This window comes from Neopelma chrysocephalum, unplaced genomic scaffold, assembly GCF_003984885.1.
Source record: "Neopelma chrysocephalum unplaced genomic scaffold, ASM398488v2 Primary Assembly neopelma1_336b, whole genome shotgun sequence".
NCBI lineage: Eukaryota > Metazoa > Chordata > Aves > Passeriformes > Pipridae > Neopelma > Neopelma chrysocephalum.
The window spans coordinates 628,164-644,382 of record NW_020898000.1 but is presented as its reverse complement, the minus strand read 5'-3'; the positions used below and the strand labels follow the sequence as shown (position 1 = coordinate 644,382).

At 51.1% G+C, this 16,219-nt stretch overlaps 1 protein-coding gene across 1 annotated transcript in view; it reads left to right on the top strand.

The window, feature by feature from the left end:
* The window catches only part of LOC113978515 (wiskott-Aldrich syndrome protein family member 3-like), a 13,329-nt gene extending 4,107 nt beyond the window's left edge, over positions 1 to 9,222 (top strand). Inside the window, 2 exon segments of the mRNA XM_027705506.1 lie at positions 180 to 562; positions 1,417 to 9,222. Coding sequence (XP_027561307.1) covers positions 180 to 562; positions 1,417 to 1,574 — 541 coding nt within the window. The 3' untranslated portion in view covers positions 1,575 to 9,222.
* Positions 9,223 to 16,219: the final 6,997 nt, after the last annotated feature.

Below are 16,219 nucleotides of genomic sequence, written 5' to 3'. Positions count from 1 at the left end.
GGTGCTGGGATGGGTGAAGGATGATGGGTGATGGGTGCTGGAATGGGTGACAGGATGGGTGATGGGTGCTTGGATGGGTGATGGAATGGGTGAAGGGTGCTGGGATGGGAGGAGGATGGCTGGGTGCTGGGCTGGGTGCCATGCCTCCCCATACCACTGACCTGTGCCCCCTGTTGCAGCCCTCAGCCGGTGCCCATGGCCGAGTACTTCGTGCCGCCGGCCCCGCCGCCCCCACCGCCCGTCATCCCCTCGGCACAGACGGCCTTCGACAGCCCCATCTCGGCCCCCCCCGCGCTGGCCCCCGGCTCGGCCGGGCCCCCCTCCTACGCGCCCTCGCCGCCCCCCGCGCCCCCCGGCCCCTACTCCGCGTCCCCGCCGCAGGCCGGCCCCATGGGCCCCCCGGTGGCCCCCCCCCCGCCGCCCCCGGGGCCCCCGGCGGTCTCTGCCTCGCCAGCACACTCGGCCTCACCACCCGCCCCCGCCGTGGAGCCTCGGAAGCCGCAGATCCCGCTGATGCCCATGAGCGACGCCCGGAGCGACCTGCTGGCAGCCATCCGCAGGGGTGAGGGGGCAGCGGGGTGGAGGCAGTGGGAAGGGGGGACAGGTACCCACAGTGTCACCGCAGGGGCAAAATACCTCTTGGAGTAGAGCTGGGGAAGCATCGGCTTCACTGAGTGCAGGATGAGGCCCCGGGTGGAAAGGTGAGGGGTGGAGATGGTGACACCCAGGTGGGACCTGAGCTGGGGAATGAAGTGCAGTGCAGGGTGTTGGAGAGAGGCTGGGCGCTCATTGCCAGAGGTGGAATGAAGCCCCACAGATCACTGGATTCCTTTCAGGCTGTAGAGGATGATGTGCTCGAAGGTCTTTCCCATTTCCCCTTCCTGCAAATCTTGAGGTCGAGTGGTAAATTTAACCTTCCAGAAGGTTCAACATCTTCAGGGTGAATGGAAGCAGAGAAGGAGTTTTATTCTGTGATAGAGCTTTATAATCACACACATTGCATTATTCATAGAATCACTAAATGGTTTTGGTTGGAAGGGACCTTAGAGACCGTGTCATTCCTGCCATGGGCAGGGGTACCTTCTGCTATCCCAGGTTGCTCCAAACCCCGTCCAACCTGGCCTTGGACACTTCCAGGGATGGGGCAGCCACAGCTTCTCTTGGCAACCTGTGCCAGGGCCTCCCCACCCTCACAGGGAAAAATTTCTTCCCAATATCCCATCTAAGCCTACTCTCCTTCAGTTTAAAGCCATTCCCTCTTGTCCTACCAATCCTATGATCTCATATAGCTTTGTAATGACCTACATCCTCCTGCCCAGGGCTGCAGCCGTCTCGTTTCAGCCAATACTATGTAATGGGAGGATGCTGCACATCGGCTGCCCTGCTCCTAAAGCCCTCCCCCTTTTCCTACCGCAGGGATCCAACTCCGGAAAGTCCAGGAGCAGTGGGAACAAGAGGCCAAGAAAGAGCCTGTGGGCAATGACGTGGCGACGATCCTGTCGCGGCGGATCGCGGTGGAGTACAGCGAGTCCGACGACGACTCCGAGCTGGACGAGAACGAGTGGTCAGACTGAGGGGCCCCGGGCTTGGCTGGGCTGGGCTGGGCTGGGCTGGGCTGGAGGAGCCCCCAGCTCTGCCCCGGGTGTGTATAGGCGCCTCCCCCACCGTCGATGCCGACGAGCGCGGGCGGCCCCACTCGTCCAGGAGCTTTGCTTTTACACTTTGTCCAAAACCCTGCGGGCAGCAGCAGCACTGGTAGGATACACCTCGGAGGCAGTGAGACCAGACATTAGCAGCACCTTCACGTTTAATGACTTCCAAAATTCTCTGAAGGCAGGTTAATAGGATTGCTCCGGGTTTACACCTGGAGCAGGAGCAGAGGCTGGCCCTGAGTGTGCTTTGCGTGAGGAGGGAGCCCCAGAGGCAGCAGCGCTTTTCCAGCTGGATGGTAACTGTGGTAACGAGAAGCTCCTGGAGAAGAAGCCTGTTTGCACAGCTGGTGCCACCATGGGAGCTCAGGGATGGCCCTGCATGGGCCTGGGGACCCTCTGCTGTCAGAGTTTTTAGGGTCAGGCAGCTCCAAAGGCTGCCCATGAGCAGGAGCCTCCTTCCCCTGAGGGTGATGCACCATGTTTAGCAGCAGCTCCGTAGGGATGTTCTCCATCACACTGTCACTCCCTGGAGAATCACAGAATGGTTGGGGTTGGAAAAGACCTTTGAAGCCCATTGAGTCCAATCCCTTGCAATGAACTGGGACCCCTTCCACTAGACCAGGCTGCATGAGAAGACCAAGGTGTTGGTGACCTGAGCCCATTCTGTCCTTAGACTGGTTTTCTGGGAGAAAAGGGTGAAGGCAAGGCTTGTGTGGCTGGCAGGGACACACAGCCTTGTCTTTGCCAGCGAAGGATTAAGGTGTCCAGAGAGCTTCCCCAGACCCAGCTCTCCTTGACCTTAATGTGACACCATTTCAGTGTTATTTGAAAAAGAAAAAGAAGTTAATTAGACAATCTGCTGCTTTTAGGTAAACTCTTAACTTGCCCTTTGCAGCCCCACATACTGTGCCTGTACAACTGAGACCAACTCAGAGCCAGGCACTGGTTCCCCCTCCCTGATCCTGCCCCATTCCCTATCCCACAGGGGGGTGCTGATGGGGGAGCTGGAGAGCCAGGCCCCTGCCACAGCACTGAAAATACCTGTGCTCACATCAAAATAGAGAGTGATTCACCCAAGGCTTTTCTCCTCCCTTCACGGAGGGAGGAGGTACAGGAAGGCAGAGAGAAGGGGTGGGGAGTACTGAAAATATCACAGTCAGGTGCAAAAACCTGCAGAGAGCTGGGAGACATTCCCCACCAGCAGAAAATGGGCCAGGACCAGCTGTGGACTTGCCAGAATGGTGTCCCCAGGCCCTCTCTTGTGTTCCCTTATACCACAAGGCTCTGAATGGGGGAAGAGTGAGGCCCCATGTTGCAGCTCTTCTGAGGAAAGCCTGGGCTCTGTGCCTGCCTCTCTGCCTCTCCCAGCAGCCATGTAGGTGATGGCTACAACAGAAGGATTTTGACTCTCCAGAAGCAACCAGACCAGTAAAGGAGATGGGAGGGTACAGCTGGGACCCAAAGGCTCATCCTTAAGTTCGTAGAATCCTAGAGTGCTTTGGGTTGGAAGGGACCTTACATCTCACCTCATTCCAATCCCGTGCCATGGGCAGGGACGCTTTCCTCTAGACAGGTTGCTGGTTCCTCACCCTGGGAAGTGCTGGTGTTGAACAACACCCCAAACATCTGCTCATTTCCCCCTGGTGAGAAACTTTTCATGGCCAGATGTGGTGAATCCTCTGCCCAGCTGCTGAGAAATGCCCCCAGGAGCTCTCCTTTCTCTTGGCTGCCACAAAACGGTCTCTTGTCCCTTGGGAGTGACACCTCCCACACCTCCACACCTGGACTCTGAGCTGTGGTGCCAAGTGGGCTTGAGCAAAGGGGCAGCATGGATGTGGGAGAGGGCAAGGCAAGAAGCAGAAGTGCAATAGGATGCATGGAATAGCTCATCTACAAAACCCAAGGAAGCAGGACTGACCAAAGGAGGCAGGGAGACACAATGCACCAGGAGGTCAGGAAATTCCTGATGCTTGGTGCTCGCCAAGAGCTCTCGTTTCTGATATAGACCCTCTGAAACACAGGGAACTGGCTGCAAAAGCTTTTGGCCAAAGCCTGGCCAAGACAGCCCCTGTGATGGGCCTTCCTTGGGAAAGCAGCTGGGATTTGACCTGGAACATGTTCAGAAGGAAGTGTTGTAAAAATTCAGAGCAACATTTAAGCAGATTCCTGGTGGTATTTATTGTGGAGCGTTATTAACGTAGACATGATTCTAATCCTGTTTGTGTGTGAAGAGAAAGTGGATTTATTTGGATAATTTAGAAAAAGTAATACATTTTATGAGGGAGAGAGAATAGCAGGGGCTGGGGGAGCTGCTCTTACCTGTTATGGGGGTCAAAGGGCTGCAGAGTCAGTGGGGGGGACCCAGTGGGGGCTCAGGCAGAGCTGAGTCCCACCAGCCCTGGGAAAGGGTTCAGGGACACATGGGACTGGCTTGTCCCTTGGATCTCTGACTGGCCCAATTCTGCAAAGCTGAGCCAGTCCTGGTGAGAACTGGAGAGTGGTCCAGTGCTCCTGGAAGACCAAACCCCTTCTTTTCATGCACCAGTTGCTCTGTGTGTGTCACGTTGGAACTGTGGTCATTCTGGCAGGACTCTGGTGTGTGGCAGGTCAGGACTGTCCCTGTAGCCTCCCACTGCCCTGTCACCTCCCCGCAGCTGTGCTGCACTTGGGATTGGCAGCTGTCAGTCAGCCCATGCCAGTGTCAGGGTCGATGCTGTTCCATGGCAAAGCACTTGACAATCAGAATGTCTTTGCTTGGAAGGGACCTTGAAGGTCATCTAGTTCCCTCAATCCTTGCCTGCCCTGTGCACAGGCCACATCTGCAGAGTGGGTGTACAGCTGGGAGCCTCAGGAGGGCAGGTAGCAAGGCTCCCCTGCCCACTCTTCCCCACTCCTTTATGTTCTTACACCATCCTCTCCCCTTTGGACATCCCAGCACATCCTCACCATTCATATTCTGCTTACAATCTCCAGCCCTTGATAACACAAAGACATTTCATGTGCTCAAGTCCAAAGCAAGTCAGCAGGACCATAACTTCCCAGCATTGCCCATTGCTTGAAAACATCATGATCCTCCTCTTCCAGGGATCTGAACTGCCGTGGCAGCCCTTAAGCTGTCCTGGTAGCAGGGATGGGGCTGATCCCCTGCCCTATCCTCATCCCAGTGAGGTCTGCAGCAGAGCTCGTTGCTCAGCTCTCTGCTGTAGCTGGTGGAGAAGTGACCTGTGTAGTTAGGGTGGGCTGTAGAACCCATTTCTGGTCTGGTCACAGTGATGCTCTTCCCAGCTCTCCCAACAGCACCACAAGGCAGGCAAGCACCCGGAATTGCTAAGGTTGGAAAAGACCTCTAAGATCATCAAGTCAGACCATTAATGCCACATGGTGGCACTGAGAGCCCCGATCTCATGGCACAGCCACTGCATCCTCAGCACCTTCACCCGGCAGTTCAGCCACGCTGAAGCGTGACCAGCTTCATTTTAGGCACATTCATCTGCTTTTTGCCCAGGTGACCTATGAAATCCAACAGAAGCAACACCAGTTCCTTGGCTGGGCTGGGCTGGCGCTGCTGGAGTTGGTTGTGCCCCACTCATTAACACTGCCTGTCTGACCCACATGCTGCACACTCCATATTTTGTACATATGTGCCTATTCCCGGATATTCTTCCCAAAGTAGGCCATGCTGTGTTACACAACTTGAAATGCTCAAATCCTCATGTGGGCTGATATAAAAGTGAATATTTAAATATTTTATCTAGCTTGGCAGACATTAAAAAATACAATCCAGGTCACAGATGATTGAATTTCTCCTCTCTCAAGAGTACCAGAATTGGGCTGAGGAGATCCTCCTGTATATTAAGGTATCATGTTCCATGTTAAAATATAGCAGTGGCATTTCTTTGCCAATGGATAATCACGGAGTGCCAAACATTTAATGAGCCCAACTGATCTCCTGAGAGCTCCTCTTTCCATTTTATCTGCTTTCCCCTGCTTGCCAATTTATGGGCATAGATTAAAAATAATAAATATGACTGCCAACGGGGGGAAGAACACCCTGAGTGCATACAGATGGATTGGGCTGGAGTCAGTGGAACAGTAAATAAGCCAGTTTTGTTCTGCTTGGAGATATTAATGGAAGGCTGCGGTCCTTGAGCTCCATCAGGAACCTCTTGGACATCTCTGGTTCATCTAAAAATGGACGCTGTGGGGACCAGAATGTCCATGGTGCATCTGTGAACCTACACCAGGTGTGAAGTCTGGTTTTGCTCAAGTTTCTGAAGGTTGGTGGAAGTCTAGCAGTGTTCATGCCTGGCCTTGCACTCAGCGTCTCCTTGGGTTAGAGGGACCATTGGAGCTGGCTCTGGATGCTGGTTAGAGGTGTCCTGAAGGAAGAATGGATTGGGTAGTTTCTAACTTTGCACCCTGGGAAGAAACCTAGAGAGGAGTGAGCATCACATCCCATGAGAGCTCCTGCTTCTGCCGATGTTTTTTCTGGGGAAGGTTTTGCTCCTGGGACAAACATGAGGCTGAACTTGGCTTCTCCAGAGACCTCCCTCAAATTTTCTCCCAGCAACTTTTTCATCTCTATTTCCCTTTCAAGACATCCAACAGCCTGAACAGAAGCTTTGCAGACTCCCTTGGGGACAGAGCCTGAATTTAAACCTCAGCTTTAACGATAAACAGAAGTTTTGCTTGGAGGGAGGTGGTGTTTTGGAGGGTGCATTCCAGAGGTCCATGGCTGGCAGGAACACAGTGCCATTTCCCCGTGGATGGACCGTGTTTGGCCATGGGAAACACTCCCCATCATGGGATGCTGGCAAGGGGAGCGCAGGCTGTTCCTTTCACCGAGATTCCTGTTTTCCTGTAGTAATAGTTATTTAGGGGTAAGGTTTTCTCAGCTGGAATGTCACTTTACAGATTAAAAAAACCCAAAACAATAAGGGCAAGGAGTCTGTCCTAAGGAGTTTACAGTCTACAGCAAAGACCATATAACCTGCAATGCACTTTAGAAGCCTCAAATGCTCACTCACCCATGAATTTACCCTCCACTGGGCAGCAGCACCTCGAGGACTGTTGTCCCTTCCTTAGGTGACCCCACGAGCAGCCCCACGACCACATCCCCCCACTGATGTCACAGTGGGGCTCTCCTGCCCCTCCACTACTACCCTGCAAAAGTGCCTGAGCAAAGTCCAGGAGTACCAAGCCATGCTGGGTTTGTCCCTGTGCCCTCAGGGTGGGCCTTTCCCAGTCCCCACGCAGCTCTGCTCTCTGGGATGGCCATGGATGTGATGGGAACCATGCCTGGATGCACCACTGCCTGCCAAGACTTGGAGCTGCTCATCAATTCACGTGGTGGCCTCTGAGCTCATGCAAAATGTCCTCCTTCAGACACTTAGAAGCCAAACCAAGACTTTGACATATTTTGATCTGTTTGAGAGTCAAAGGATGGGGGAGGGTTGTGAATCTGGTCTTCCTTGGACAAACTCCAGGTTTTCTAGGATTGTTGTCTCAAGCTCTGCTTTCTCCAGGTAAAAATTGAGCCTGGATTTTGCTGGGGAACGGAACGAAAAAAACCCAAACAAAACTCCCAGTCAGGACCTTCAGTGAGGTTTGCCCCAACGCCTTCAGAACGTGCCCACAGGCAGGGTGGGGGCAGGACACCGGGGTGTTCCCAAGGGAGGACACCACCCTGGTGCTGTCATGGCTGAGGCAGAGCCTGCAGCAAGGGAGGGGCTCTTGGTGAGGGAAATCCCCAGGCAAGATCTGGATGGAACGTGCTTGGCCACAGAGTCCCCAAAGGCAGTGCAGATGTGACTTTATCCATATTAATGTCTGGATTACAGACTGGCAGGACCCTGAGGCCACGGGCTCCTCCACGGTGCTGCGTGATAGCAGAGCAGGGATGCTTCACCCCCCGTGGGCATCTCCTAGTAGGGATCTTTCCACAGGTTTCAGGCTCCCAGAGGTGCCTCTGTAGTCTCTTGTTCTTTGCAGGAGCAGGTTCAAACCTGTTAAACAATGACCTGTCGGTGTTGTGAGCCCAAGTGTGTGGGAAGTGAGCCTTCCCCTGCACACCTTTCCCGTGGTGGCAATGCCAGGGCCCTGACCTGGCCCTGGGGGACTTTCAGCCCAGTGGCAGCTCCAGCACTTAGTTCTGCATAAAGTGTTAAGAGTGCAAAGAGGAGGAAAAAAATAGAAAGAAAATAGCCCAGCATTTTAGGTTGGTTTTTCTCCCACTGCTCTGTACAGGGAAAACCTCAGGTGGGTAAAACCCCCTGAAAATTCACAAAGGGCAGTGGGGAAAATAACTCTGTTCTCCATGTCAGTGAGGGACTCAAGTGCATGGCACAGGAGTGAGTTGTGGCAGAAAGGAGCTGAGTCAGATCTCGGGGAAGGCTTTGCCAAGGCAAGGGATGGAGAAACTCTGAAACAGGCCACAGAGGCTCTGCCTTGGGAGGGCTTTGAGAAGCAGGTGGGCAAATGCCAGGGAGGAGCACTGCCCATGACCTTTTTATGGGCCAGGGGGTGGTGGGGGTGCCCACAGGGCATGTTTTCAAAACGTGTTTGTGGTTCTGCCTCATCCCCTCCTTTGGGTGTCCCAGCCCCAAAGCATCTCCCACCAGCCAGGGCAGCTGCTGAGGCTCTCTCTTGGTTTTGGTGTTGACCCTTAAATGCAATAAAGATAAAACACCTGAGAGGGAAGGGTGTGAACTGAGTGAAAAACCAGGGCATGCAGATGTTACTGCTGTATTTCCCTAGTTAGAAGGCAGCAGCTCCAGCAACTTGCTCCTGAGGACCCTTCATGGCCTGCAGCTGCAGTGGGTAAACCATGCTGGTAAATTAGGGTGGAGTTTTTAAAAGTTACCCTTTGATTTGGGTAGATGAGATCTAGCTTAGATGAGAAATCTAAAAATAAAACACAACCCCCTCCCCCACAAAACTAAAAAGCAAACAAACAACTTACACGTGATTTCCAGAAGGACAATTTGTTCTGTTCCCTTCCCCTGGACCTCGAGGGAAGGTCAGACCCAGCAACTCATCCCAGCTATCATCAACAAAATGAAGCAGGTCTCACCACTTCCAAAAAATCATGTCCTGAGGAAACAGTATTTAAGACAAAGCAGTAAGAACCTCATCACAGTGCAGCAAGGAGAGGGGTCTCTTATCACCCTAGGAGGTGCTTTTGACCCTGAAGGCCCTTCCCCAGCCCAAGTGTTTGAAATCCTGTTGATTTTCACCTCTTACCAGTGCTGGTCCATGCCTGACACAGCTGGGAACACTTACACCACAGCAAGTCATTTCTTACCATGGAAAAGGCAACCATAAAAGTCTTGTCTTTGAGCCTGGTGATGTTCCTGTGACGCCCGTGGAGGAGAGGGTGATTTCCTAATGGCAGCAGGAACAGCTTTGGCACAGTCCTGCCAGGTCTTCAAAAATCAAACTGTTATGAGCCTCAACACCCCCCTCACTGCCCCTTCCCCCCCCAATTTATTTTATACTGAGATGTTTCAGGTCTACCTTTAGTTCTGGCCAGTTTTTATCAAATGGGGCCATTCTTGGTGGTGCTTTTCATCTCAGATCAGAGCAGACCAGGAAAAAGAAAGAAAATCATAGAATCCCAGAAGGGTTTGCTTTGGAAGAGACCTTAAAGCCCATCCAGTCCCACCCCTGCCATGGGTAGGGGCACCTACCACTAGACCAGGTTGCTCCAAGCCCTGTCCAAGCCACTTAAGTCCCCCCACAAAAAAATCCTCAAACAAACCCCTTTTCTTTGAAATGCATTTTTAGGAGATTTTGGGGCTGATGGCTCCTTACCTTAATAGATTTCCTTAATTGTGGGGCTGCTTGACCTGGGGGGGATCTGAAGCAGGGTGTCCCCAGCACGAGTTTGGGTTGATGCTGAGCTGTGCTGGCACTTCCCTCCCCTTGCTGTGGGATGTGCCCTGTCACACCAGGGCTCATTCCCACTGGGAATGCAGTGGGGCCACAGTGGTGTGGCAGCTCCTTACTGACACAAGTGCCTTTCCTGGAGGTCCCCACGGGCTTCCTGGGGTGGGTGGTCTCACTGTGCTGGGAAAGGGCAGCGCTCACCTGGGGTGGAAACCTGGACCTGCCCAGACCCCAAGGTATCCTCTGGGAGTCCTCCTTCCCGCACAGGGGGTGGTCTGGGGAGCTGGTTTTGGCCAACCCAAGAAACCTGCTCTGGCAAACACACATCTGGGTGCACATGCCAGGGACAGGGGCAGGGACAGTCCCCAAAGGACACGTGAGGAGTGCAGGGAAGGGACAAACCCTGTCCCCACTTTGCTGTGGGACGTGCCCCTGCTGGTGGGTTTGCTCCAGGGTAGGCACATTGCTGCTGCCATGGACAAGCCTTCAGGCTGGAGAGCCTTCCTCCTCCTCCTCCTGCTCCTCCTCCTGTCCCTCCCAGGGCCATGGGCCAGAGCCAGCTGCTGCAGCAGGACAGGAGCCATTTCGCTGCCAGGTTTCCATCCCCTTCAGAGTGAGGCCAGGTGCTGTAGGAGAGTCATTTTGGGGGACACTGAAGACAGGTGAGGATCATCTCCTGTGCCCTGCACCCAGCAGGCTTGGGATCAAGACACCTCAGGCGCCCCAAACCTCCTCTGCACCACCCAAACTCAGCAGCTCTGAGCCAGGGAGACCTCCTGGAGCACTGGGGCAACCCACCCTGCTGAAATAGAGCATCCACCTTGAGCTGGACATGTTAAAAGCAGTTTTCTCCCCTTTTGGCACTGACTGATCATACAAACAGCCTGGAACCAGAGCTCGGGCCAGTCTTTGTGGAGGTTGGCTCCAGCTCTGCAGGGGTGGCACAGTGGGGACAGGGAGGTGCCAGCCTGCATTGGCTTCCCGGGTGCTTCCTCAGCATCCGTGGGGCTGCCCTGGTTCTCCTGCAAAAGGCCCATTTTTTAATAACAGCAGAAGTATTGCCCGTATCTCCTGTGATTTGCCATTGGATAGAAGGAGCTGATGGGAGACAGGCATCTCTCCCAAGGGAGGGTCACTTGTTCCAGGCCGTAATTGATTTCCTTAATTCCATAGCTGAGATTAAAGAAGGAGATGTTCACTGTCTGATGGGGTCTTTAACCATGTGCACTTAGTCAATAGGTGAGTAGATGTTGCTGCCTGTATCTATCTACCCTACCCAGTTGCTATGTGTGAACAAGTGTATATCTCCCCAGTGTTGTGGGTTCTGCCTGTGGTGACACGATGAGGGAAGGTGGGGACTCCTGCAGCTTCCTTCTGTACAGTGTAGAGAGGAAACCTGGAATGACCCCAGGCACCGCTTGTAACTACATTTGTTCAAGAAATGTCATCTTAATCCCAAACTGTTGACACTTTATGCATGTGCTAATGAAATTTAAAAAGAAAAAAAAAGAATTAATAAAGATTTTAAGAGGTTACAGTAGATTTGGGTTTGGCTTTTTGTCATCTTGCCCTCGCTGGGTCCTTTGGCTGTGAGTTATCAGGCCTGTGATATTCCCTCCTCTATCAGAGTCTGGGACACAGAAGAAGCAGCAGAAAGCTGTGATCTCTTTATAACCCTTCATTTGGAGAATCAAGCCCTCAAAGATCAACTAATTCCCACGGGTGTTTAATCCCTGACTCCCTAATCAGAGGGCAGAGAATGGCTTGCTGATGGAAAAGCCTCCATCCTTGTGCTTGGAGGCTCTGAGCAGCAGGAGCTGCTCCTTCCCAACCCCTCAATGTCTCGAGTGGTTCCTTTTCTCATCCAGCTCATCCTGATCCAAGTCCTGGGTGAGGGAAAGCAGAGCCCTGTTCTAGACTTGCCTCAGCTGAAATAAAAACACTGACACACACACTGTATGGCACATACCTGGGACAGGAGCCCAGATCTTCAAATGTTTTAATTTTAACCCTCTTCCCCCTATTTTTGGATATCCTCTTGACAAATCACTTTAACAGTTTTATTTACAGTAATAAAAATAAATTACTCTTACAGATGAATGTATAATATTATACACAATAGAGATACAGTGCAATAACAGCATTGATTTGTTTCCACTCGTTCATAAAGTGCATCAACGGGCTTGATTTAATCATAGGTGAATGATAACTGTACATTTTTCTTTGAGATCAACTTTCCCAGTCAAGTTAAAAGGCTCATGAAAACACTGACAGCAAGACAAGTTGCTGCCCTGATTGCTGAGGAATGACCTGGTTCCTGGGGAATCAGCTGGGACGGGAGGCAGGGGATGGGGTGAAGGGTTCCCAGTCTGTCCGTCTGTGCTGTGACAGCGGCTCCGACGGACACAGCAGCCTGGCCAGCCTGACCCGGGGCTCAGAGCCCCGGGGGGTGACTGGAGAGCAGGACTGGGCTCCGTGTGAGTCTCCAGCTGGGCTTTGCCACCAGAAACTCATCCCTCCCTCCGAGCTGGAGGATTCACTTTGCAGGGAGGATGCTCTGTATGCTGGGGGCTGATGTATTTTGTCCTGCTCACAAGGGACATCAGGAACAAGCCCAGTCCTCTCAGTGTGTGATGTAGAAAGACCAGGCAGAGCCTAGAGGCCTGGCTAGAAGGACAAGCAGCCAGCACTGCCTCATCCTCAGCCAAGTACTGCCCAGCTGGAAAAGAGCTTTCCCTGGGACCAGCCTGCTGTTTTCCAGCTCCCAGATCCTGCAATAAGGCCATAAACCTGTGCTTGTGGTTTCAGTGCCCAGTGACACAACGTGCTGTCAGACATCCAGCACCATCCCCATGGCAGCATCCTCCAGCCAGGAGGGGATAACCGGGGGGAGTTGACATCAAGCAGAGTTTGTGAAGGCAACTAATTACCCTTGGAGTTGGAGACAATTTAGTCACATCCCTCAAATTCAGGGACAGAAGAACTTTGGCCCACCTGTTCTGATTTGGGTCTTCTCTACTGAAAACCCCATTTTATCTCTATAATGCTCTGTATTGCAGAGATTTCCAGTGGGAATGGGAAAGCTCCATTCCTGGGGTTGCAGGATAGTGGGAAGGGTGGCTTTCAGGGGAGCTTGCAGTAGGAACTGCATTGGGAACAGGAGAGGTACAAATGGTTCGGGTGAAGCTGTCTCACCTCAACAAGAGGAAAGGCTGTGCATGAACAAGAGGAGTTACAAGGAAATACCATGTGCATTCAACAATTATTCCTGACAATTAAAGTGAACTCTAATTCACCAGTAACAATGACGTGAGTCCTCGATGCTGGTCAGAACACACCAACACAAGTGATTACCAGGATCAATGGCTTTTTAAAGACCTCCCCACCCCAAATTTGATGCTTCTACAAGAAAGAGGTACTTCATCACCTACTGAGAACAGTAATGGTTTCTTGGGGTTTCATTCAAAGTTCAATTCAAACTCTTTGACATGAACCAGTTGGGGCTGCCACATCAGGAATGAGACCCTTGAGATATTTCCTGCTGGTTGCTGATACGAAGTTGGCTAAAGAGAGATGTTTTCACTGCTCAGAGTCCCAAACTGACCAAAATGGAAAACAAAACCCGAATAAAACCATGCAGCTTTGTTGGTAGAGCCTGTACATTCTACCAGGGGGGTTTTGTTTTGTTGTTTGTTGTTTTTTTTTATTTCTCAGTCGAAACGTGCTGTGACAGCAAGGGCTTGTTGTAAATGCACAAGCTCACACACACCCTTGGCACATCTCCACAAACCTCAGGGCGCTCATGGAGCTGAGGTTTTGTCCCACCCAAGGGTGGCCCTGCCCTTGTCACAGTGTATTCCAGGAATGTTTTCTCTTTCTTTCTCTTCTTCACTCTATCCCCTCAACAGCCAACCACCAATGACAAAAGCACTTCACACCTGCATTCTGCTGGCCGCCAAGTCATGGTGGAAAAGCCAAAGGCACACAGAAACCTGTAAATAAATCACCCAAATAACCAGCGGATTTATTTCCTGGCTACACTGATCTCTGCCATAGGCTTGGGGCTGGTTGGATACCTGAGGTATCAATTTTCCTCACACCTCACACCAGTTTTCTGCCTGTTTTCGGTGCTGTGGATCTACACCAGCTCGAGTAGAGTCCAGCAGTGACATGAATCTAAGCAGGGCCAAGCTCTGGCCCTTCATCTTTCGTCAAATGCAATTTGCAAAGGTCAATATTTGAAGGTACAATGGCAAGGTCTGTGCCAGGGTGAGGACACAGAGGTCCCCCCAGTTAAACACTGAGCAGCCCTCTCCAGGCAGGTCCAGTTCCCACCCAGAGTGGCCATGGAGGCTCTGTGAAAATCAAAGGACACCTGCAAATTGCCAACCAGCAAAGACCTTGTGCTTTGCAGAACTACCACTGTCCCCCTGGATCATCTGAACGGCACAATAATTCAGTCAATGGCTTTTATAGATCTCAACTTTTCTAGTGACAAGAGAATCCAGCCTTACCCTGCCAACACATCCGACACCAGGAAGTGGAGAGCAATGGGACACTCCAGTTGCTCTGTGTCCTCATGGAACCCAGCAGGTAGATAGGGGCTGCTTGGCTCTTTTCACCATGTTGGAATATGTTTTGGATCCCCAGGGAATCCACAGATGATTCACTGGACTGAAAACCAGCTGGAAAACCTATTTTGTTTTCCAGTGCTTCCTTATCATTGGTGCCTCATCCACATGTGATACCATTGCATTCATGGGAGCTGCTCCTTTTTTATGGCAATTCATCCAAAGTCAGGCCCAGTATTTCATCCTAAACGTGTCCCAAAGCCAACACTGAAGCATCCCAAATACAGAGAATTCCCACCCTGCTCACAGCACCACTAACTTCCTAAAGATTTTAAGGTTTTAAGTCAGGCCTCCTCATGTCCAATATAAGGAGAATCCAACATCCAGCATCCTCAGTGATGTCCAGCATTGTCACTCAAAACTTTTCCAGTAGAAGATTTTCTTAATGAGAAACAAAAACAGAACAAAACCAAGCCAAAAACAAAGTGCTGAAGCAAAGGTGCAGTAAAAAGGTCAGAGATTTCCACAACACATTGCACAGCAGGTGAACCTAAACTTCTTTATCTTCTGCCTCACTCCTCCTTGTTGTCCCTCCTTTCCACTGATTAAAAAGAAAGGAGAGAAAAAAGAGCAAAGGAAAAAAAAAGACCCAGAAAATACATTTATTTTTACTTAGGGGAAAGACTGCAGAAATGCCAATTTGACAAGGCAGTTTTTAGAGGAGAATTTTGAGACTTTTCCTGAAACCTAACAAGTGTTTTTAACAACTTCCAAGGACATCTCAAAGAGAGAGAAACTAAACCACCACTTGAGAAAAAATTAGATCGTGATTTTATACCGGCTCTGAGCATGGAATATACTTGTGCCACATCTTGGGACTGGCTGTGAGCTGGGTCAGAGCAGCAGAATCAGTGTCTCCTTCATGCAAGGACCAGAATTCAGGCAGCAGAGTTTGACAAAGCTGCTGTGGAGGGGTTTGGGTGAGTACCCAGTGTCTCAGTGAGGACATCCCCACCTGCTCTCGACCTCAGCTGTCTGGCAGGGACTGTGTGCTCAGCTTTAGCTTTCACTTCCCAAATCCTTCACCTATTGCTGTGGAGAGCCATGGGGGGTGTGTGTGTGTGAATTATTTTCCATTGATTCTTATTTGACTTTGGCAAAGTTTATCAATGGATCCCTCAAACTGAGACAAGTTTCAAGTATACAACTAAAAAAAATTTGTTAAAATCAAGCTCTTCAGCAATAAGGGGATTACTGGAAAGTCAAAAGAATGCAACTGTTTTTCATGCTAAAGTTTCTCTAGAGCTGATTAGTTAAACTACATTTCACCCAGAGACACAAAATGAGTTTCCCAGAGAAACAAATCCCATCTCCTAGATAGGGTGGTTGTATAAAATAATTTCAAAATGTTCACAATGTTTCAAAAATGGTTTGAGCTATTGAATTTTTCGCATTGAGGATCTGCAGGGACCTGGCTGCACTTATGAAACTAGAAGAAATAAAATTAGCGAACTGTTTGTATAAATATTACTCTTTGTTAAATTAATATATTTACTTTAAAGCTTACATTGATTCAATATTGTGCCTACTGCCCATTGCCCAAGGTATTTCAAAGAGAAAGGAAATTAAAAAAAAACAAAACCACAAAAACAAAAAACTGAGAGTGTGGCCACCTTTCAAAGGCAGACAGTAAGTCCAAGCTCCAGGCACACTTTGGAGATTCACAGCTTTCTCATGTGCACCAAGCTCCAAGGAGCAAGAGAGTCATTGCACAGATCCAGGGAGAAAATACACTTGGGTCTGCCTGTACCCAGCCGTAAAGTGCCTTTGTACCCACTGCAGACACACAAAGCAAGGACATTTCTTCCACCAGCCCAGGTTGCTCCAAGCCCCGTCCAACCTGCCCTTGGACACTCCCAGGGATGGGGCATCCACAGCTTCTCTGGGCAACCTGTGCCAGGGCCTCCCCACCCTCACAGGGAGGAACTCCTCTCCAGTCTCCCATCTATCCCTGCCCTCTGGCAGTGGGAAGCCATTCCCTGCGTCCTGTCCCTCCAGGCCATTCTCCAAAGTCCCTGTCCAACATCACAGCAATTTCTCTAAAGGAAA